This window comes from Lagopus muta, chromosome 2, assembly GCF_023343835.1.
Source record: "Lagopus muta isolate bLagMut1 chromosome 2, bLagMut1 primary, whole genome shotgun sequence".
In the NCBI taxonomy this organism is placed as follows: domain Eukaryota; kingdom Metazoa; phylum Chordata; class Aves; order Galliformes; family Phasianidae; genus Lagopus; species Lagopus muta.
Window position 1 is genome coordinate 11,440,467 of NC_064434.1, and position 23,723 is coordinate 11,464,189.

The 23,723-nt window shown below is 35.3% G+C and overlaps 1 protein-coding gene across 6 annotated transcripts in view; it reads left to right on the top strand.

Moving 5' to 3' along the window:
• The window catches only part of CYRIA (CYFIP related Rac1 interactor A), a 54,146-nt gene that overhangs the window by 18,586 nt on the left and 11,837 nt on the right, over positions 1-23,723 (top strand). For 2 of the 6 annotated variants that reach the window (XM_048936236.1, XM_048936234.1), the window contains exon 4: positions 15,594-15,673. In XM_048936236.1, the coding sequence (XP_048792193.1) occupies positions 15,601-15,673 (73 nt within the window). In that variant the 5' untranslated portion in view covers positions 15,594-15,600. Of the gene's footprint in view, positions 1-4; positions 13,641-15,321; positions 15,402-15,593; positions 15,674-23,723 lie in introns of those variants that run through there. The other 4 variants (XM_048936238.1, XM_048936233.1, XM_048936235.1 and 1 more) reach the window with 3 other exon arrangements.

Below are 23,723 nucleotides of genomic sequence, written 5' to 3' on the forward strand. Positions count from 1 at the left end.
TCTTTTACGCTGGTTGTAAGAAAGCTAAGGAATGCAATAAGCTAAACTTTAGTGTGTATGAAGTGTTTGTCTTTGTAGAATAAGTCCACTTTTGCTTGAGATTGAATAAGAGATCATTTCTGATGAATTTTTATTTTCCTGCAACCAACTCTTCGTGGTCTGATCATATATAGGATTTAATGTTATGATTAAGTAAGTGCATGCTTGGTAAGCTGATTGCCATTAAACATGGTGGCTCAGTTCTGTCTGCCCCTCCTGTTGTATCATCCCTGTTGCCATCTGTGATGTTTGGCATTAAGGAATTTGCTGATGAAAATCTGTGTGATTTTCAATGACTTCTAGGATTCACTGAATCACAGAATTTGTAGGGGTTAGAAGAGACTTCCAGATATCATGTCCAACCTCCTTGCTAAAGCAGGTTTCCTACAGCAGGTTGCACAGATAGGTGTCCAAACAGATCTTGAATGTCTTCAGAGGAGACTCCACAGCCTCTCTGGGCAGCCATCCACTTTCAGTGCTCTATCACTCTGACAGTAAAGAAGTTCTTCCTTACGCTAGTATGGAACTTCCTGCGTTCCACTTTGTGCATTTTGCCCTTTGTTATGTTATTACATGCCACTGAAAAGATTCTGCCCTAATCAACTTGACTCCTGCACTTCAGGTACTTATGAACAGTTATGAGATCCTCTCTCAAGCCTTCTCTATTCCAGACTGAACAGTCCCAGGTCTCTCAGCCTTTCCTCACACGGGAGGTGCTACAGGCCCTTAGTCATCCTTGTTGCCTTCCACTGGACTCTTTCTAGAAGATTTCTGTATTTTTGAACTGAGGAGCCCAGATTAGTTTTCTCACAGCTTAGATTGTGAATCATCTCACAGTAGAATCAAACAAATGCTGCTTTGACACAGGGAAATCAGTGCTAGTACTTGTGACATCAAACTGTTTTATTGCCTTTAATGTATCCTTCTTGCCTGCTCTCTGCTCAGAGAAGTTTAATGCATGAGAAATAAGATGAAGAAGTTGTGAACAGCTGCAGTCTTAAGTAACTTGGGAGGAAGTAGACGATGGTAGAGTAGAACTAAAAGGTTTTAATAGGTAGATGTAGTCATAAGTTATCACAGAAGATTTTCTTCTTCGTAGTCAAATATTGCAAGTCATGTCAGTTTAGCTTGTGAAGATCAGAATAGAAAGCTAAATGTAATGCTTCATGTACGGCCAAGTCAGTGTCAGTCATGGTTCCTGCGCTCAAAGGCTACACGTTGCTGGAATCAGTTCTGTCAATTCTGACCCAACACTCAGCTGTTTGCCAGCCTGTTCTACGTTGTTGGGAAATATGAAGCAAACATAATTTGTGCTGGACTGCTGCAGTATGTAACACTTAAAAACTTAAACTAATATCTTAAGTTATTAAAGAAAGTAAGGTCTCAAGTAGTATTACTATTCATCCAGTGGTTTTGGAGAAAAGGAAATTTTACTGCCATTAATTCAGAAAGGGCTGCTGTGGGCAGATAACCACAAAGACTTCAATTTGTGGTAGGTAAAAGCAAGCCCAACCTGGCAGCAGTCTGACTGACTTTTTATCAAAGCGGGTTTGCAGTATCCAAATGACCCCAGGGAATCAGTGGCAGTCTATCAAATTAAAGGTATTTGCTAATTATGTGGGTGTTTGTTCAAAAGCAACAAAGCCACCTGCAGAGGAGCTTGGAAGGTTTAAGACTCATTAATTTAAGGATCACAAAGGTTTCTGTTGAAAGTGGAAGCAACATATTTGCAAAACAGTATTCCAGTTTCATTTCACTGGGTGGTTAAACAAATCCAGGTCTATGGATGTGAGATTGAATGGAGTAAGCCTATCATCATTGATAACTTTTGCACTGCAGGAAATTATTCTTATCTACCTTGCAAGTTAATTATATGGTTCTTGAAAGGAATTTAGACTAAATCAATGAAGTTGCTGCATTTTATTTTCACACTTTATTGTCTTCCTTAAACGGCCTTCCAGCCTTCTGTCTTGATACAGTCATGTAGAATTCAAAATAGGAATTATGCATAAGTCCTACCTCTTAAATGTTATGAAGATAGTATTTCAGATACATTTTAGGGCCCATTCAGCTTCCTAAGTGAAGGAAGATCTTGCTGTGTTAGTAAGGACAGAGTCTCAAAAATGACTGCTCTACATTGGCTTATCCATTCAACTGGAGAGGGACTGAGATAAGCTGAAGTATAGGGCAAGGAGATCTTAAAGACAGGAGAAGTAAAATGGAATGGAAGAATAAAGGGAAAAATTGTAGGAATGCCAGAGAATACTGTAAAATAAAAGGAAATAATGAGAAACAAGGAAGGTGAAATGAGGAAATAATGATTTACTCGATTTAGTTCAGTTCAAAGAAAGTTATTAGTTCTTACAGTGTAGTTCATAATTCTTTTAGTAGGAACTACTACTGGTTGAATTATTTTTTTTGGTAATCTTTTTAAGCTGACAATTTTATGAAGTTTTAATTTTTTGTTATTATAAACCTTTTACAGATGTGGAGACAATTTCTTTTTTCAAAATTAACCCATTAAATATTCCTTTAATGATCTGAAAGATTGACTATCAGGAAAGATAAAGACAAAATGCAAGCTGTAGAAGCATCTGAACACATTTCCTCAAAATAAATTTCTAAGAATGAAATATTAATATAACAACAACAAGCCCTAAAGCATTTCTAAATATTACAGCAGTTCTTTGTGGTCATAGCTGCAAGCTGTTTGAGCTGTGTTGAAAGTCTTGCATGATAACATTTTCCACTTCTCCTAGTGTAGAGTCTTGTAGGTTTTTTATTATGAGCTGCATCTCTTACAACTGTTTCAAAATGTATGGCATGAAATTGTTCTAATTTCCCATAATTTGAATTTCCTTGTAAGATTTTGTTAATCTGTTCTCAGAAATGTTTTTGTGTGTATATATTCATGTGTATCTATTAACATTTTTGAAATGACCTTGGGGGTCAAGAGAAACATGGAATGGGAAGAGAATAAACTAGATTTCAATTTCCTGTTTTCCAAGAGCACACAGGAAAGTTTCTTAATTAAATAGTAACATAATAAATGTAAGTTGATGATATTTTTCAGGTCTTTGGAAGGTAGGAAAATTCCTAATAACCAGTTGACCAAAATTACATATGATTATTTTCTACCAAAACTGTTGTGAGTTTTTAAGATGAAAATAGTGCAGGGAGAACACCTTCATAAATTTGATCTAATTCAGGCAATTGATATAGATGCCTGTAGTGCATTTTGAAGCCGTGTAGAGTCAGAATTGATTCATAGGTGCCAAAATAATCATCTAAACTGAATCTCTGGCATGAATTATTACTTCACAAGAACTATGAATGAATTATTACTTCACAGGAATTATGTTTTTAGTACCTCAACTATGGTAACTTTTTTGCTGACTTTTCAGGTACCATGATAGAAGGAGAACCTGAGTAGTAGGAGTCTAGAATATCTTTTAGACATGTTCTAGAAAATTTAGAAACAAGATGATAAAGTTTCACGTCTGTTAGTGTGAAGTCTTTGACTATTTGTTATTATGCTTGTAGGATGTCTTGTTTTGTAATGCATCAGGTGAACTATGTAAGAAATAGTTTTCAGCTCAGATTAATTAATTATTGAATATTTACAAATATAACGCATGAATGTGTTTCATGGAAACATGAAGAAGTGTACTGTAGAAAATACAGTTCTTTGTCTTGTGTATTTTGCCAGCTATGTTTTACAGAGAGATGAGTGCATCCATCACTTTCTCAGTTTGAAGCAGCTTTAGGATGGATTTTTATCTGCAGTAACAGAGTGTGATTCAGTAAGAATCCGAAATTGAAATGGCTTCCTTGAATTCTGTATTCATACAGGAAAACAGTGTCCTAGCAGTTGTTAATGATGAGGTGATTAACTTCTTGAAGTTTTTGAAAAGAAGAGTATAATTTTTCAAACAGAACAAAGGCTGCACTTTCTATTGACTTTTCCAGAAACAAAGATTCCAATTTTTCACCAATAGCAAAAAGGTCATAATTCATTTAATAGAAACTGTTCAAGGGATTTTTCTGATATATTTTTTTAAAAATTGCAAACATCTTTTTCTGCATTGTTCACCTTCATTAACACAAGTTGCTGACTTCCTTCCTCAGCTACAGTTCTTCCTACACTCAGAGGTCAGAAAAGAGCAAGATCAACAAGCCACACATCTGGCTCTCTCTCTATCCAACTGGAACAAAGAAACAATTTTTTTAAATGACTTTTTGAGTTAATTGTAAACAATTTGGTTTTGGAGTCTCTGACTTGCAGCAAATGTTTGTTGTAGGCGGATGTAGGGAAAAAGGACTATGTCCTAATGCAATTCCTTTGTGACCAGTGGGGAAAAAAAATCACTTAAAAAAAAAAAAAAAAAAAAATCTAGCATTGAAGTATGCTCAGAATTTTGAGTGCATGTATAGGACATTTCTCAAGCTTAAAAGTCATGCCTTGAAGTTACAAAGAGAGATGAAAGCAGTTGCTTATTTCAATTTCCTTTACTCTTTTGTACAGTAGTACTGATTTTTTTTCACACAGAATCACAGAATCACCCGGGTTGGAAGGGACCCCAAGGATCATGTAGTTACAACCCCCCTGCCTAGCAGGGCCACCAAACATACACATTCAGATCAGGTTGCCCAGGACCCCGTCCAACCTGGCCTTAAACACGTCCAAGGACGGGGCATCCACAACCTCCCTGGGCAGCCCATTCCAGGGCCTAACCACTCTCCTAGTAAAGAACTTCCCCCTGACATCTAACCTAAATCTTCCCTCCTTCAACTTAAAACCATTTCCCCTCGTCCTGCTGTTGTCAGCCCTTTTGAAGAGTTTACTCCCCTCCTGGGTGTAGGTTCCCTTCAGGTATTGATAGGCTGCAATGAGGTCACCCCGCAGCCTTCTCTTCTCCAGGCTGAACAAGCCCAACTCCCTCAGCCTGTCCTGATAGGGGAGGTGGCTCCAGCCCCCTGATCATCTTAGTCGCCCTCCTCTGGACCCTTTCCAAAATCTCAATGTCTTTCTTGTACTGAGGGCTCCACACCTGGACACAGTACTCCAGATGGGGCCTCACAAGAGCCGAGTAGAGGGGGACGATCACCTCCCTGTCCCTGCTGGCCACCCCTCTCCTGATGGAGCCCAGGATCCCATTTGCCTTTCGAGCTGCCAGAGCGCACTGCTGGCTCATATTCAGTCTCTCGTCCATCAGGACCCCCAGGTCCTTCTCTGCCGAGCTGCTCTCTTTTCATTTTATTTTCAGCAGTTGCATGTGCATGTACAAACTGACAGTGATAAAAGAATGGGGGCAAACAATAGAACAAACCTATTTTAAATTGAGAGTTCTGATCAAATGCTTTTTTCTTGTATTTATATTTCTAAATGCTTTTACTCTAATAAACTTCTGTTAAAAAAAACTATACTTACTCTAATTTATCATTAAGTAACATCTTGAAACCCAACCCTTAAATAATTACTAAAACATAACCATTGGAAAGTAAGAATGGTGTTTATTATTTTTCACATACCTTTTAGCATCAGTTAACATCAACTTATCTGGTCTATAAGATTTACTTTTCTTTTAATAAACGTTTTATCTAAAAGTGAAGTAAACACCAGATGTGTCTCCTGATGTTTTTAGGTTTTACAATTGTAAATATTAAATTACTGGTGTATATCAGTTCTGAAATCCCAGCTACTTCTTAAATACTTTATTATACCTTTATGAATCTAATTTGTGCTTGTATTACTCCAATATTTTTGTTCATTTAATATGCCTTTCTTATATGATAGCCTTATTTCTAACCTGATCATTCTGCTAGATATTTGCAAATGTCTAGGCGCAAAGAATAAATGGTTAATGCTGATTCACTAATAGACTGGACTGTTTGGAATTATCCCTAAATTTCTGACAAACATAACTAAAATCCTCCAAAGAAAATGTTTTCTATCAATTTGTTTCTAGGAGGAAAAATGAGCTTTATTATGGTTATTTTTTTGTCAAATTTACGTGTTTGAGTTGATAATGCCACTTAGTGGATAATGACCTTAACTACAGTCTGCAGAAACAAACCGAGTGTGAAACAAAGTGAAAGATATCTTTCTTTGTGTTGTAGTCTTTTTCCTGGCTAGAATCTGCCGACTGTTGCATGTTTTCAAAGAACCTTCCGTTCTCCCCATTTTTTGAAGTCCATGCTAATCAATTCAGGTTCTTAATGAAACGTGTTAAAAAGTGAGAGTCATTTATTACATAATACTAAAGCTAGAAGAAAAAATCTTTTTATTTGTCATTTCATTTAAAATATTAAATACTCTTGGTCCTCTTGTATTCATCCTTTAGTGACTGAAAATGGTTGTAGGCTGATTATATTGGTGTTTTGAGGAATTTTTCGTTTTTAGCATTTGTGGTTGGAGGATTGGATGGCTGGACAAGCCATGGCCTTGAAGAAGCATTTTTTATGTAACGTCTCATGTTTTTCTGAAGTTTTTAATTGCACTGCTTTCATTAGTCAGTAAGTTGAATTAAGTACAGTAATGTACAGTAATTAAGTACAGTAAAATACTGATCGAATCAAAGGAGAAAGAAGAAAACAACATTAAATTTCCTGTCATGTTCCACTGCTTTATTATAGATTGACTTAAATTTTCACTGACTTAAATAACAACATTTGTGTATCATGAAATTGGGAATAATTGAGGGTTTTTCTGCCTCACCCCATCCTCCAAAGAGCTCACAGTAAGGAGGTAGCACAAACCTCAGTTTTATGTCTCTGAGATGAATGCAATCACAGCCTTTCTCCTGTGGCCGGAGCAGAAAGAGCATAGCCAGCAGATGAAGGGAGGCGGCCCTCCCTATCTCCTCTGTCCTGGTGAGGCCACCTCTGGAGTACTGTGTCCAGTTCTGGGCTCCTCAGTTCAAGAAAGACAGGGAACTTCTAGAGAGAGTCCACAGAGGTGATAAAGGGCCTGAAGTATCTCCCAAATGAGGAAAGGCTGGGAGTCCTGACCGGGGATCTTATCAGTGCTTATTTGAATATCAAAGGGCGATTGGCAAGTGGATGGGGCCAGCTCTTCTCAGCAGTGCGCAGTGACACAAGAGACAGTGTTCACAAACTGAACGTAGAAAGTCCTGTAAGAACATGAGAAAAAACTTTGCTGTGAGGATGACGAAGGCTCTGGAACAAGTGAACCAGAGAGGCTGTGGGTGCTTTTCCTCTGCGGAAATTTGGAACTTGCCTAGGCATTTTCCTGTGAGACTTGCTGTAGGGTACCTTCTTTAGCAGGGGGTTGGACTTGATCATCTTCAGAGGTCCCTTCCAACCCCTACGATTCAGTGGTTCTACAATTTCTTTGTATCACTTCTGTTTAGGTGTGAATGGAAAGTTAATTACAATTGAAAATTAAGCGAGGTTCTTGGGTCCTTACTGAGTAAAACTTATAAAATTTTGCTCTAAACCTAATTATGGTGTTTTTTTCCATAGTTCTAAAAGGCACAAATTGCCTATCAAACATCACAACTCAAAAAAGGCAGTTAAAAAAAAAAAAAAAGTTGGATAGAACTAACTTCCTACATTTTGATTACAGATAATTGGCTTTTTAAAGCTAGTGTCTCTCATCCTGTGCATCTAATTTTGAGTCAGAAACTACAAAAGGAAAACCAGATTTCTTCTTTTTCAACTTATAGTCTGCCTCTAAGCTTCAAAACAAGCAGTACTAATAGAAACTTGAATAATTGTAGACAGACTTTCTGTTCATATGTAGAGTACACAGGTACTGTCAAAGACTCGATGTAGCATGTTACATGCAAGTTGAGATGTCTCATTCATAGCTCTCACTGCATTGAATGCTTCAGGAAAAATGGTGGTTTTCATACTTTTAAATGTAAATTTACAGTTGGTTTTAAACTATGTTACGAGTTAAAGAAATAGGGAATGGGAAACCAATGTAATGGGTTTTGATCTTGATATTCATTCTGCAATTTGATTAGTTTGGCTTTAGTTAGAAAATGAAGTAAAGGTAGAGGCTAAGTTCATCCACTGTTACTGTAGTTCTGGTCCCTATAAAAATTCAGTTCTGTGTGTGCATCTTCTGAAGAAGTAAGCTAGCACTGGTAGTTCAGTGCAAATATAAATTAGTAATTACATCTAGACAAGCAGTGGCATCTTAAGCATGAAGATCATAAGCATTTCAGATAAAATGTGACTAGTTTTTATTTAGAGCGTATGTTTTCATGCGCTTTGTGTAAAACTTCTTCTTTCATAGTGCAGTGCTGTACAGTGTTGTGTAGATTAAAAACACTCAGGTGTGTCTCCGGTTGAGATTTCCATTCAGACAGTAGAGGGCACCACATCACCAACAAAAGCTTCCTGGGTTTGTGTTATCTTTATTCGAGTGAAGCCATGTTGAATGAGCAAACGTCTGTAGTCTGGTCTGTGAGTTTTAAATGTCTCCTTCACAGGAAATCCACTGAGTAGCATTGTAGGGTTGTCAAAACAACTGTACAATGTTCACTTTTGTCCATATGTCTAACTTTGCTCACATCACTGAACAATGCTGTTTTCTTTGTATAATATGCCTCTATAGGCATGTGCATCTTGTAATGTGAAGGGAATAAGCTGTTGTAAATGAGTTTGTGATTAATCATCATGAAAATTTGTCAGCTAAGTAAAAATAGATTTTATAGGGAAGTAGAATGAAGTCACTGTGCATCGATTTTTATTGTCTTAACAAAAAGATATCCCACAAATCTCATTGCTAAATTAAGAGTAGCTTCTTGTAGTTATTTAAATTAATTATGGTGAAGCCTCTCAGGGTCAGTCAGTATGTTGTTTCAATTTTCATTTCCACTATCTAATGGAATTTTTAATTAAAAGGATGGAGTTTTAATTCAGTGCCATTCACAGTACTCTTCCCTTATTTGTCATTGTATGGAATTTGCAGATTTGTTAAAATACAAAAAAAAAGTTGCAGCACAAAAATGTTTTTGGCATTCTTTGCATATAAAAGTAGGAAATGGATTTCCTAGAGGATGTGCTCCTTAAAGTATTAGGCACGATACAAGTGCTTAATAATACAAGATTTATATTTCCATAATTAAGAGGGCTAATATACTTGCCTAGTAACTGAATATAATTTTTAAGGCAGGATATTTTGTGGAAATGCCATGGTCTTGAGATTTCCCTGTAAGTTTTAATGAATTGGGAGTCTAATGGGGAAGAATGAAAGTTAATAAAATAATATCAGAAGGAATAAAAAAAAAATGGCACGAAGCTAATTAAGCTAAAGGGAAGAGTTGCTGGAATTCATGCATTTCTATAGCTTCTGCCTAATTACAGATTACACTGTGGCTTTGGAGAAGACACATTCTGCAATATATTCAATATAATCCCCATTCCCTAACCCTGACTATAAAATCAATCCTTGAAAAATGTCAAATTTAGTACTTTTCTAATCTGCTTTATGTTTAATTTATTGTCCAGTATAACGATGAAGTAATTTTTCTCAGTCTCTCTGATTACCAGACCAACTGCATGTGTAGGTTTTTATTTCAGACACTTGCACTGGATTTTCTATGAGCATTCTATGAGCATGTGAAATACTCTGGCATAGTTAGAAGGCTGAAAAATTGGAAGACATTAAAAGGTAGAAAGAGCAACAATAATAGCTTTTTTTCTGTGTTTCTAGTTTTTCATATGTGTTCACATTTTGGTAATAATTTTTGTGAGAGAAGACAAGAAGAAAATTCTGAGAAGAGTGGCTGTGACTTCTCTTAGAGTATTTGTGAAACAAGTTCAATTCCTCCTGAAAAAAGATGAAATGGTTTCGTTTTGAAGGATGTAACTCTTAACACTAGCTAAACCTGTTCTGCTTCTATTAAAGGCATCTCATTTCCATGCATCAATTTGGTAACCATTCCTGCTTTGCTTACCTGATATCATCAACTGATGGAGTATGGGGAGATTGATCCCCTTTCTGGTGTTTTAAGCATCTGTGGAAGTGATTCATTGGATTACAGTTACTGTACTTTGCACATTCAGTACAACACTACTGAAAATTACAACAGTATTTTTTTCATTTCAAACATAATTTTTATTCTAATTATTTCATTGGTTTCCATTCTTTTTATTGGTCTATGAGTCAGAATCTAGATATTTTGGTTTTCTGGTTTTCATTCTTTCATGAAGGCTTTTTGACATGATACACTTTGAAAATACATAGGTGTTCTCTTCAAAGTGTATTCAGATGTGAGGGTTGGCATGTTGAAAAATTCCATTAAAAAGCAGCAAGTTCATCTGAGGTAACCCTTTTTTTTTCACTTTCTGATTTTAGTGAAACCACAAGCCAAGCTCTTAATTCTTGGGGCTATAAATACTCGTATTCTTGGCCATCTCTTCTAACATTTTGTGATTATTTAAAAATCCATTTGTCGTTACAAACCATTTGTTATCTTCTTCTAACTTGCCTCACCTTTCTTATAGTTGTTAATTGTGTCCTGCAAGCTACCTATTAGTTGACAGTAAAAGCTCTTGGCTTGAAGCATTATTTATCTAGGAACTATTATAAATTAATTGTTCAAAGCAGAAGCTATTCTTTTATCTTGGGTTGCTTTTACTTTGAGCAACATTTTTCTTTTATTCTACTTTCCATTTTTTTGCATCAGTTTTGGGGGATAGAATTTAGTTGGATTTTTTCTGTGTATATCCATCACCTGAATAAGGAAATGAGACACTGTTATTTCTTTGCTTATTTGTACTACAGTCACTCTGTATGCTTTCGCTCTATGGATGACTCCAAGGACTCCGTATTTCCATTTTCTAGGAGTTAGTCTTCCACAAGTGCTTTAGAAGAGAAAATGTTTTTAATATGTTTATTGCAAAGGATAAGAAGCAAAAGCAAAAATGTTAGTAATAGAGTTGACAAATGCTAGAAATGATTCTTTTAAATCTTCCTTACTTTCCCAAACAAAAAAAAATGAGTGATAAGAGTTTTCTTCAGAAAACAAAGTATGTTATCATTGCTAAGAAACTTTGATGTTTAGTCAGGATTTTTTTTCCATTATCATTTCATTCTGTAAGTCAGTAAACTATTTTCTAAGTTGTGCGATTCTGCATTGTTGTAATGGAGCAGTGCAGGAAATTACATAGGTGAGCATCACGACAACTTGAAATTGGGTGTTTTGATCTAAGAGATCTTGGGTTCAGATGGTGCTATATTTTGTTTTGGTTTTTATATCACAGTTAATTATTCATGCAGTAAGGTCAGTTACACTGCTTTAATGATAGTAATAAGCTTAGTACACTGCAGTTCCCTCAGACTGTGGATGCATGCATACATCAGTGCAGCTATTCCATTGGAAGTCATCATTCCTAATTACTGATTGCTGCTCCTGAGCTTGGGAGTCTCTATTTCTCCTGAAACTCCCAGTGGAGCTTCTCATGAGAACCCTCCCAGCCCCATTTAGTTAGGATGGTCTAAATGAATTTCAGCAGTAGGTATTTGCTGATCCAACTCATTTTCACAAAAGCCTTTTAGACTATGTTTATGTACATGGGCAGATTTAGGAAATTATATATGGTGGAGGAGCACTGATCAACAGTAAAGGGTTGAGCTGATCCATGTGCCTTTTTTCCCTAGAACACTATTTAAAAACTTTGTATGTCTGCGTGTGGCCATTGTGATACTGCTGTTTTTGAGTTTGTGCTGATGTGAATTCATCCTGTCAAGTCAGATGAAATAACTTTATTAAAATTTACTTCTTCTTAGCAATGTGTATAATATTGTAGCTATCAATTAAAAATGGTGCAGAGCTTCACAATTTAAAATTAGGCAGTGACTTAAAACAGTAAATCCACAAATATTTTGAAGATCTTAAAAAAATAGTTTAGCGTTTGACATACAAAACTGAGTTGATGACACCCTGTGTGAAAGTTGATGACATTTTCAACACAGGATTTCAGTATATCTGAGAGTGTAGATAGTACCATGTCAGATTTGAAGGATTGATTGGTGGGGAGCTATGTCAGTGTTTTATTTTCCACAACTCAAAAATAAATTGATTGATTTACTGTAAGAGAAGGAATTTATAGCAATACTTCTAAAATGTCTGAACTAAATTACCGAAATTTTGGGAGCAAAGTGATGCAACAGAAAACCATCCTATGGTATTTTAGTTTTGAAGCTCAGCACTTTAAAAAATGCGAGTGAATAATGATGTGTGAAACACAAAATTCTAAATGTACGCTCTTGTTCACAAATTTCTTACATTTTACTTGCATCTGTGTGCAACTAATTAAATATTGAGCATTGAATAAGGACTAACGAGCTTTCAGCTGTCAGCAGTACTTCGGAAAAGTATTTTCAGTGTTCATAGTTCATATATTTATATTAGGGTAAGCTTTGATCATTTGCAAAGGTAGAAAATTGAAAATGCAAACATTGTTGTGTCTGCATATCATCATTTTAAAGCATACTGATAAAAGGTTATGCTCAGAGGGATTTGGACACTAAAGAGAAGCTGTTATCATTTAGGAGTATCATGACAGCAGTGTTTTTATGCATGCATTGAGTCTTATTTCATCATTTGAACTGATTTTGCAGTAAGTAAAAGAAAATGCTTTCTAGTTTAATGAAATGAAATTTTGAAGTCTCTAGATTAAGCCTTTCTAATTTGCTACTGTGCATTAGTTTTATGTTTACATTTTTGTCACAACTGTAGTTTATAAACTGACTCACTGAGAATTTATGCCGCTGATTGCTTTGAAATCTCATTAGAAGTTATGGAAGTGTTTTGCAGTTCCTGAGGTTTGAAAAGCATTATGTTATTTCCAGGGAAAGACAGTTTGAAAGATCTAAGCTGTGGAAGCAGAAAGCTATGAAGAATAAAATAATGCATCTTGGGATAGAGGAATATGCTTATTAATGTTTCTATTAAGATGAAGATTAGTCTTCTGATACAGAGTTAAAAACATAATATTGAATGATGTTCAATATGTTCAAATGTTACTTGGAACTAGACTTGCTTTTGGTTTTGCTTTTAGAAAGCCAAATAAGGAACTATTTTGAATCATTAAAAAAATGAAGCTTATTTATTAAATGTTTGAGCCACGACTTCTAGATGTTGGTCTTCAGTATCACTTATTTTTCGTTTTTTTTGTGTATATTGAAAATGGTAATGTCAAGCCACTGCCTTTAAGATAATTGGAAATTGTAGTTTAACCCTGAAAATTGATGTAAATTTTGTGTCTGGGTTCTTGTTTAGTACTTTCAAAATCTGGATTCGTTTTCTGTATGAGGATTGTAGGAAAGGATAAGAAAATGAAAAGCTGAAAAATGTAGTAGAAGTTCAGGAAAAATATGTTAGAAATCTCCACAGCTATGATGTGATATGGTTCTTTAAGAAGGAACTGAAACCAAAAACTGGGCACATGACCTAAAGCTATTCAATGCAAATAAGAGTGCTTAGCCTCAGTTTTTGGCAAAGGGAACAGTTTTCTTGGTGTTCGAAACATGCTGTCAGCTAAACCAGTCTCCGGATGCAGAGCTAACTTTGACAGCAGAAGAAATGATTGGATTATCTCTGAAGACTGAAGGCAATGAGGTAAGATACAGCTTAAAATGAATTGGAAGTGAAGAATACAAACCGACTCAGTAATTTAGATTGTGGTAGTATTTCTTGGTAATATAAGTTGTTTATGTCAGGGTTAAGTAAAGGAAACTAGGTTTATGCATATTGTTTTCCCTGATCTAAATGATGTTATAAAATGCAATATAGAAGTGTGATGAGATATTGGATCACTGAGTATGCAAGGTTTGGTGCTGTATAAAATTGCTTCCTCTGTTCTCACGCTTTTCCCCTTTGTAAGCTAATCATAGAGGTAGGCTCAGTTCATAAAATGTGCATCCTGTGAAAGTGAAACTGCATTTTGTTTTTGTGCTTACAAATAGATGTAACTTTATGAGTAACACAGGACGTTTCTTCATGTTTCAATGCTGTTTATGTAAGATGATGCTAACTGTATTGGACTTGCCAGTCTGCTCACTGCTCTTCTGGAGAGAAAAGTTTGAAGAAGTATTTCATGCAAAGCAAAGCTATAGCAAAAACCTGGTTTACATGCAGCTGTGTACTCTGAATGTACTCTGTGCATTATGGAATGACTGTGACTGCTTTTAAATCTCCAAATCTTACATTGCCTTCCTAGGAGATGTATCCTTTATATACGTATAAAAATGAGAGCTTATCATACTTTTTCTTCTGTAGTGCTTGAGGGAGAATTTGGAAAAATACCTTTATCTCCTCACATGGGGTTTTGACTATATACAAGCTTAGAATAAATTTTTTGTGTGTATGTTCTGATCTCTCAAACTGAAAAATAGATGACTGTGAGATGTGAGCCCTGAGAGTCATGGTTCAGAGTACTGAGAATGTTTTTTCATATGATTTTGAAATTTAAAATCACATTTTTCTACATCCTTTCAGGGAGACTGTTTATAGTGTAATATCTGATTTTCATGGTTTGATTTTCACTTCTGCAAAAAAGTTTGTTTACTTCCCAAATCTGTACTTTCACATAGTTTTAGAATAATACATCATGTTAAGAGCTGGTGTAAAAGAAACAAAAATAAAAAAACAACCAAATAAAACCAACTTTTTCTTTGGTGCTCCCGTTTTTTCTTCCATGGAGACTTGGTTTTTGAGAATTGGTCACTTTTCCTTTGTCAGTTTTTCTTATTAACTGCAGATGCAAATATTTTCACTGTGATAAAAGATAGCACAAAAAAAAGCACATAAAAGAGTGCAGAGTTTGAACTTTTTTTTAATTAAAGCTTTTTTAAAAAAGTAGGCATTTTAGCTTTCTAATACATTTCTCTTGTAATATGGTTTTAAACAATTGAGTAATTCTAATGAAATAATGCAAATTTATGCTAAGAGCAATTCAGCAGTTACAATATTTTTTGCTCTGTAATGGTATTGAGTAATGTGATTCAAGAAATTTAGAGGATTTACAAATGTAAACACAGTTTTCAGTTAGTTTCTTCTAAGTAAATAAACTCATAAATATCTGTACTTAATAAGGCACTGATGTTTCAGTTCCACATTGATGGATAGAATTTCTGTATCTGTACAAGGTTTTACTCTCTACAGAGCTGACCATCAGAATATTTCTTGTGGTTGAGAACTTGTCATATTGTTTAATGAATGATGCAGACTGTTTCAAACCTTGGTGGTACTTTTCTAATTTTATGCATATAACTGTTTATGATTTTGTTGCATTTGCTAGGTTTGCTGGGATGGGTAATCTTCTTAAGGTCCTTACCAGGGAAATTGAAAACTATCCACATTTTTTCCTGGATTTTGAAAGTAAGTTCAAACAATTACAAGATTGTGAGAGAATCTTTTCCCTGACTTAATAGTGAACTAAGGAAAAAAAAAAATCTTAAGATGGATTGTTTGCAGTGTTTATTTTCCAGCGCAACCAGTCTATCCAAGTCCTTGTCTCTAAAACCATTTGTTCACTCAGAACTCCTTTTCTCTTCCTTTTCTATTTTTCAGGAACCAAATGGGAAATCTTTTAAAAGTTCTCACTTGCACAGAGCTTGATCAGGGGCCAAATTTTTTCCTTGACTTTGAAAGTGAGCAAAGCTTCTTGCCTGGCTTGCCTTCTTTGCTTATTACTTCCTAATAAACTGCATGTGCTTACGCGTCATGAAGCAATTCAAAAGGGATTTGCAAGCAAATTAAATTACACTTTAGTTGAGTATTGAGTTTTTTTGATAACTACAAGACTATGTATAACTACTTCATGAGAAGGTGGCAGGATGATAGATACGCAAATAAAATATGATTTAGTTTCAGAACATTTGTAAGCCATTATTAAATTTATATGTGAGTGAACTTACTTCAGCTTACTCTAACAAATCAGGGTTAATAATATATGTTCTTCATGTTTCTTCATTGAATGGAAATATATTTACAGTGGAAATAATTATGAAAAGCTTAAAAAAATACCAGCAGTGTAGGTGGCTGGTTCAGTGGTGATTTAACTGGATTATTATAGTTTTTAAAGAGTAATGAAGTGGTGTAAGTGTAAGTACTTGATTGCATCTCTCTTAATTGCATGTTTATCGGTTTGCAAACAGTATTTCACATACTAATTTCCTTGTCACATTTGTTTCTGAATCAAAGCTATTTCCCTTCTGCTGGTTATGCTATTCCTGCATGTACTTCTGAACACTTTCTTGAAAACTGATCATCAAATCCTTAAATATGGGTTAATCTTCATTAATTGCGTGAAATGCTTTTTATCAGAATGCTAACAGCATGTGATGTTCTGTCTCTTAAAACCTTTCATCTAAACAACGGAAAAGAGTTTTGAAAGAAGCTACCTCTTTAATAATTTGATTTTTGAGGCATTGTTGAAGAGAGAATTTGGGATAAGTAGGCACATATTATCACCTTGAATACTTTTCTGAAATAATTTATTCCTAAGTTATTCTTAAAAAAAACAATTACTGACATGAAATGAGAAAGTATGTATATACGTGCTTAGAAGCACTGGTTCTAAAAGTTGTTAAAACATATTTAAATCTGAAGAAATTGTTCAGACATGCTTTCTTGGATTAGAACCGGAGTGTACGAATGTAACATTGTACATACTTTAATCTTCTCATCTAGATCTCATTTACCACAGCATAAAGAATCGGTTTTAAATTATGAAGAAAGTTAATTGGTTATTTTGGGTTTGGAATAAGGTACTACAGGCCCTCAATCCATTTTCTGCTTGTCTGTATGATTTGAGAATTTTATTCTAGAACTTGGATGTTAAACCTTTGTACAAATCATCATGTAATTTTTTTCTGTCAAACTTCAGGACACGTTAGTAGATGCTGTGCCAAGTTCTTGCAAAGCTTTTCAGCTGCTTTGAACTTCCAGACTTCATCAGTCCCATCATGTCCTATATTGTAAGAAGGTCTTACTAGCTGTGACTGCTGACTTAGAAGGAAACAGGTGGCCTGGCAATGGGAGGCCTCGTAGAAGTGAGAGGGGAAAATGCATATTTTATTGCCTTGGCAGAGAAGGTTGTTGGTTTTTTGTTGTTTTTTCTTTTCCAAAACCTGCTCTGCAACAGGAACAGAAGTGAGCTTAAGTGCCTTTTCCCAAAGAAATGCAAGCAATTGGTGTAAGCACTTGTGCACTTGTCAGGCACAGCCACCCAGGGAATGAAATAGTCTTGGAAATTTTTGTGGAATAATAAAATCCGTGTTCTGTGGAAGGAACGTAACTGCAAGGACATACGTTGGCTTGATGCGTTTTCTGTATTTCATTTTTTTGCATTGAAACACTGAGTTGTGTAAAAACACACTCGAATGTGTTGGCCATGAGTGCCAGTCTGTATGTATGCTTGCTGGCCGCATGACTTTTTATGTTTTCAATTTGTTTTCAGTTCAAGTTCAGTGGATTAAAAAAAAAAAAAAGTCGTATTAGAAACGAATGCAGTTACAAAGGTTTCCTTCATGGTCTGGTAATGATAGGACAAGAGGAAGTGGTTTTAAACTAAAAGAGAGGAGATCTTGGTTAGGTGTTCGGAGGGAATTCTTTACTCAGAGGGTGGTGAGGCACTGGTGCAGGCTGCCCAGAGATGTGGATGCTCCATCTCTGGCAGCATTCAAGACCAGGTTGGAGATGGGATCTTGAGCAGCCTGGTTTGGTGGATGACAACCCTGCTCACAGTGATCAGGATTAGAAGTGGATGGGCTTTAAGATCCCCTCTAACCAAAGCCATTTTTTATGAGTCTATGATTATAAATTGAAAAATAATAAAAAGCCTTTCTAAAGCTTTGAGAAGATGTCTTTAATGAAAAATTGGGTTTTGATTGATTCATGATACAGAATCATATCATAGAATCATAGAATGCCAAGAGGAAGGCAGAAGTTTTGGAGCAAAAAATTTTCTCTGCTTATGAAAACATTCAGCTAATGCAATTTCAGATGTATTTGTATTATGCTCACAGTTCATATAAGATAATCACAGATTTCCTACATTCAATTTCAAATATACTGCATGAAGAAGGTTAGCTTCCAGTCTCTTTAAATATTTACTGATCATTCAGCTATCTTCCAACTTGATTCCCATGATAGATCTTAGATGAGAGTATTAAACGAAGAATTAGGTTGGTAGTAGAAATCCTACTGGTGTTCCAGGGATTTATTCAACTATGCAATACCTGTTTGTATACTTTCTGAGGAAAAAATCATGCCTGTGTTCATCTCTGCTTTAGACTGTGTAAATTGCTGAAAGTAAGTTAAGCAATTTCAAGTGTTAGTGAAGTATTGTTATTCAGTATCTGATAACGTTGCTGTGCAATTTTATGTATCCCAGAGAGATTTCAGTTCAACTGAAAGAATTAATACTGAACAATATAAAAACACAGGAAATACTCTGGAGAATATCCCTTTTTAAGTGAGGGATATATTGATTTGATGTGTTTACTGTGTTTCATTTTTTGCATCAGTATATTTCTTTTTAGGTTTTATCCACTTTTTCATTAGCAGTAAGCTAAAACCTCAAAGTAAGTCTGGCAGCACTACTTCTGCAATTTTTGCAGGGTTTTGGGATATTCCTGCCCTGGTATTTTTTGCTGTTCTTCATTTGGAATTTGTTGTACCAGAAAAGAGTGTGTGACATACTTTTTCTTCCTGTGCATAAAGTGTGCCATACAAATATTGTTGTGTTAGTGCTTTGTTTTGTTTTTAAACAAAAATGAATAAATATATATATATTTTTTAATTAAAACAACACAACATTTTTTCCTACTATGGAGCAGTAGATCTGTGGATCTAGATACTCTCTATCTCCGTACATCAAAATTGTGTGGCTTTATTTGCTGATACTGCTGAAAAGTAATGAGTGTTTGTATATAGGAAGTGGGAAAAGAATGTGAGGGTGTTAAATTCCCTGGGCAATTGATTTAAGATAATCTAAGTTTGTGCTTCTCCAAAGAGGTGATTCCACAGCTAATGCTATGTCATGTGGACTCATAGCCATGTGCTAGAATTAATGTGTATAACAAACGTTGTTGCACAAGTTATGTGTGATAACTGTGTGGGAAAATTATCTTGCTAGGAACTAGCTGTTCAAGTATATATATATATTTAAAAAGAAAAATACCTACCAACTTACTTCTTTCCTCAACTTACTAAATAGTCTCTCAGTCACATAAATCTGGATGACTGCATGGTTGGAGGAGCCTTAGCTTTTAGTGCGCAAGAGAACAGAAATGCAGAGCAGAATAACACGAGCAGAACAGATTTAGATATCTTAGTTAAGAAACTACACTGTAAGTTCAGCATAGTAAACTTCAGTTTTACTTTTTTCCCTTACAACCCAGATAATCATAGAACCATAGAATGGCCTGAGTTGAAACCCCTTGCCATAGGCAGGGTCGCCAGCCACTAAACCAGGCTGCTCAGAGCTACATCCAGCCTGGCATTGAATGCCTCCAGTAATGTCTTGTAAGGATAAGCTAGTATGAGTTCTTTTATGCCACACAAATATTTTTTAAAGTTAGTATTCTCCAGGACAGAATTCTGCTTTGAAAAATTTGAGGTGGGCATCTGGCATGGCATCTTTTAAATCTTTTTTCTTTGCTTATTTTTAAATATAAACTCACTTTTCTCTTTAATATTTTTACCAACCGATTATTTTCATATTTAGCTTTAGTTCTTCCAGTACATCTCTATGCAATTCTAGAAAAGTGAGCAGGTAGAAAGAGGACGTTTAGAAAAATCAAGTTTTCTCACCTGAAATTGTTCTTTTTTTCAAATTCTGCCTTGTGCTGTATTTGAAATAAGAAAGAATCATGAAACATAAATGAAACATAAATGAGTGTGTTTTAAAATTTCACCTTCCAAACATATTTAATGGCTATTTTAATTTTCTCCTTGAAAATTCAATGCTACCACAATTATTTAGAATATCACGGTGCTCCAATTTTCTGCAGCTATCTCTATATATGATCAGTAGTATTCCTTACAACATGTTCTACTGATGTCACTTAATCCAATTCTTGATTCCAAAGTAGGAACCAAGTTTTGTAACTCTGTGATTATATATATTTTTAAAAAGATTGAATCTCTTATTAATTTCAATTAATGTTATAGGGCAGAAGCAGTTCTGTATGCTCTCTCATTCTTGAGCCATGGAATAGCTACTAATCTGTACAAGTAGAAACAATTTGAAGATTTATGCAATCCAACCTTGAAGATAAGTAGTGCCCAACTTCAGAGGTTAGTGAAGAGTGTTCTCCAATGCAGGTGTTTAAAAAAACCAAAAAACAAAAAAACCCAACCTTTTGAAGTGAAATTCAAACTGTGCATTCCACTAAATTAATGTTGGAAGGTCTGCTGAAATACTTAAATAAAGAAGTCTCATTTCCAGATAGCAAACTGTTCTGCTGTTCCACATTTGATGTTTTTGTATTCAGTGACATTTATTTGAAATTGTCATATACCTGTTTTCTCACCTTTGAGAAACTTGAATAAAACCTTGTTAGCAAAAGTGAGCGCATGGCAAGTCCTGTGAGTTTGTGGTCTTCACAGCTAATTAAGGTTTCATTGTTACCCCATAGGGTGATTCTCTTGAAGTGGGTTTTTCTCCATTCAACAACGGTTTTGTTCATTAGATCTTGACCTTGATTAAATTTGCAAAAGGTAAATGAATTCTGGGTATTTAAAGCTCTTTCTGTAGCACGTTGTGAGTTCTCATTTTTGCAGAACTCTGTTGTCGAACTACTGCTGCCTAGTTTTCAGGTGAATAAATATTTGAATATGAATTCTTGGGAATAATTTGAAGGTTGGTAACAACAATTTGTTTTGAATCTAAAAGGCTAAAGCTTTATAACATGCTCAGAAAGCTTGTAAGCTTTTGGCAGTCTTCTAGTGGCATCTTCATCCCATCATCTCCCCAGATACATGGGTCTTTTATAAGACCAAACTCTCTGAATGCAGAACCTTAACAGGTTTCTCTTTTTTCTAAACGTTAGCTAGGTGGGCTTGTTGTCTGGTCCTTCTCCAAAGAATCAAGGATACTTATATTCCAGTATTCTTCCTGCTCTATCCCCAGAAAGATTTATGAAATGTTGAGTTATAGTTGCTCATATATGATTAAAAGTGTCTATTAATGGAACGTGTCTAGCAGCAGAGCAACTGACTATTTTTTGCAGGATGTTAATAAGTGCCCTTGCTCCACAGGCAGAGAGGCTGGAAGTGTAATCTGTATCCAGCCAGGGCAAGATTAAACTCATTTCTTGCACTTCCAAAAGTGCCCTAAGCAAGAAGTGGTGTTTTAGTCCAAGGGCATCCTCTTCAGGATGTCCACTCCTCATGCATTACAGGGCTGAGAGCAACAAACCAGTGACCTTATGCTTGTTTCCATGGCATAGCCTCATGCTCCTTTAGAGAGCTTCATTTTGTTCTGGCTAATTATGGAATTCTGGCAGATGTGGCAAGCAGGTTATTTTTTCAATTACCATTCTTTTTAATGTATGGGATATGGGATATACTCTCTGAAATGCATTATTCACTGGGGTTGAAAGTAATACTTTCTGTCTTTGTCAAGGACGTAAGCTTAGCCTTTTTTCTAATCATGTGCCAGACTGGAAGGGGAAAAAATCATTGTCATGGTGTCAGACCTGAAATGTGTGTGTATGCATGTATATATATATATATGTGTATACACGCATGCTGTGCTCTAATTTGCTGAAATGCTGAAAGCAGAGCCTGTAAGACACCTTGCTGAACTCACTGTTCTTTTGCATGGCTGCCAAAACCAGGTGGCCATGATATTATCTGACAAATATGATTGCGCGTTTAATGCACTTGAAATGCAAGCATTATCCAGTCTCAGTGGGAATCCATTTAACTTCCAATTACATTGACTGAGGGTGGAATGAAGTTCTCTGCTTTTTGGTCTGCATTTCAGATGCAGAAAGAGTGCATGGATTGGAAATACTTCTTGTACAAGTGACTTGTTTTGTCTTAATTGTTGAGATAGTCTTATGCTTGACTTTGTATAAATTAGTACTTAATATTCGTTCTTTTATATTTAATCTTGTCCTTTGAGTATTGATGTGTAACATATGCTGCAGTTTCTGTTTTTTTTTTTCAAAAGTGTAACTGGTGAAGGATGGGATAAGATATATTTTTTTAAACAAATGATGTATTTTCGGGAAAAAAAAGCTTGCTCCACCTTCCAAGCTCATTAAGTACCTCAAATATATAATGCATCTACAAATGGACTGCGATTGTTCCAGTGGATTTAGTTATCAGAGAGGATGGATCAGTTTCCTGTTTTGTCTTGCTAAAGAAAGAGTATTCTGATAAATAATAATTAGTACTATAAAGACTGTCAGACTTAAGGGTACTGTGAGGTCTATCAGACTTCAAATGTGGTACATTCAGTGGTAGTGGGAACTTACAACAGTAAGCCCTCAATAGAGAGGGCTTGCTCTCAATTTGGATTAGCTAGTGACTATGGATTTATTTATAAATATGTTCAAATTGTTTAAGCATGTGCTGATTGTCTGGAGTTAGGGTTGCAAGAGGTGATTCATGAATAGTATTTATTTTTCATTATTATTTTTTTATTTTTTTAATTCAGAACAGGGAAATGAGCTTTGGTATTGCTGGAATAGAAAAACAATTTTAAAAGCCAGAATCTCGGTCATGAAGAATTCTTTGTTTCTTTTAATTTTTGTTGTTGGTATAGTTCAAAGCAAGATGAAATCCTCTACAAAGTCATCAATCAGAGATATGTTAGCTAACCATGTTTGTCAAAATATTACTGTAAAATCCCTTTTGAAACATGACCATAATTTTATCAGAGCGCGTATTTGCATAACATATAGTTCACACATAAGATGCATGTTAAAAAGAGCCTGAAACATCCTCCCTGCTTTATTTTTAAGCTAAACAATTTCTGCATATATAAACTGCTTCTGCAAGTGCAAGCTAAGCCTATTGCTCTGTAGCCTTTGCCGCCTTCTCCCTTCCCTTTTCCAGCCATCTACCCTTCTCCTATTCCACTTTCCCCATATGCTGGAATACCACAGAAAGCTCAATTGGTTTCAAGTACTCACTTTTTCACCAGCTTCCAAAAGATGAATTGGGAAAATCTAAAAATAGTAACTACAATGGAGGTTACTAAAGACCAATTCTAAATCCCAAAGGGATGAGCAGTCCAGAGAGCTTAAATTTTTATTAGGGGGCAATACTTTTTAAAGAAAATGAACTGTGAAAGTAGCATAGAAGTTCTTTGTTAACCAAATCATGCTTCTGGTGATGTGATTGTGCAGATTTTACACTTGTGGTTTGTACTAATCAATAGCTTACTCTCTTTTATGCCTTAATATTTGCTGGAAACATTATTTTAATTAACTTTTATTAAAACTATTAGAGTGTGGATACTGACTTATAGATGTCCCATTCCTTCCCCCTACTCAATTGTGGATAGTACAGAAGTTTTAAACAAAAATACCAATTTCCTTGTGAAACTTAGAAATATTTACTGTTTTGTTCCCTTCTTTTTCACAAAGTCAAATAACCATTATGGTATATACACCTGGGATTTCTTGCAGCTTGGGGAAAGAAACAGTATCACTGCAAACCTAATATTAACTAATAGTT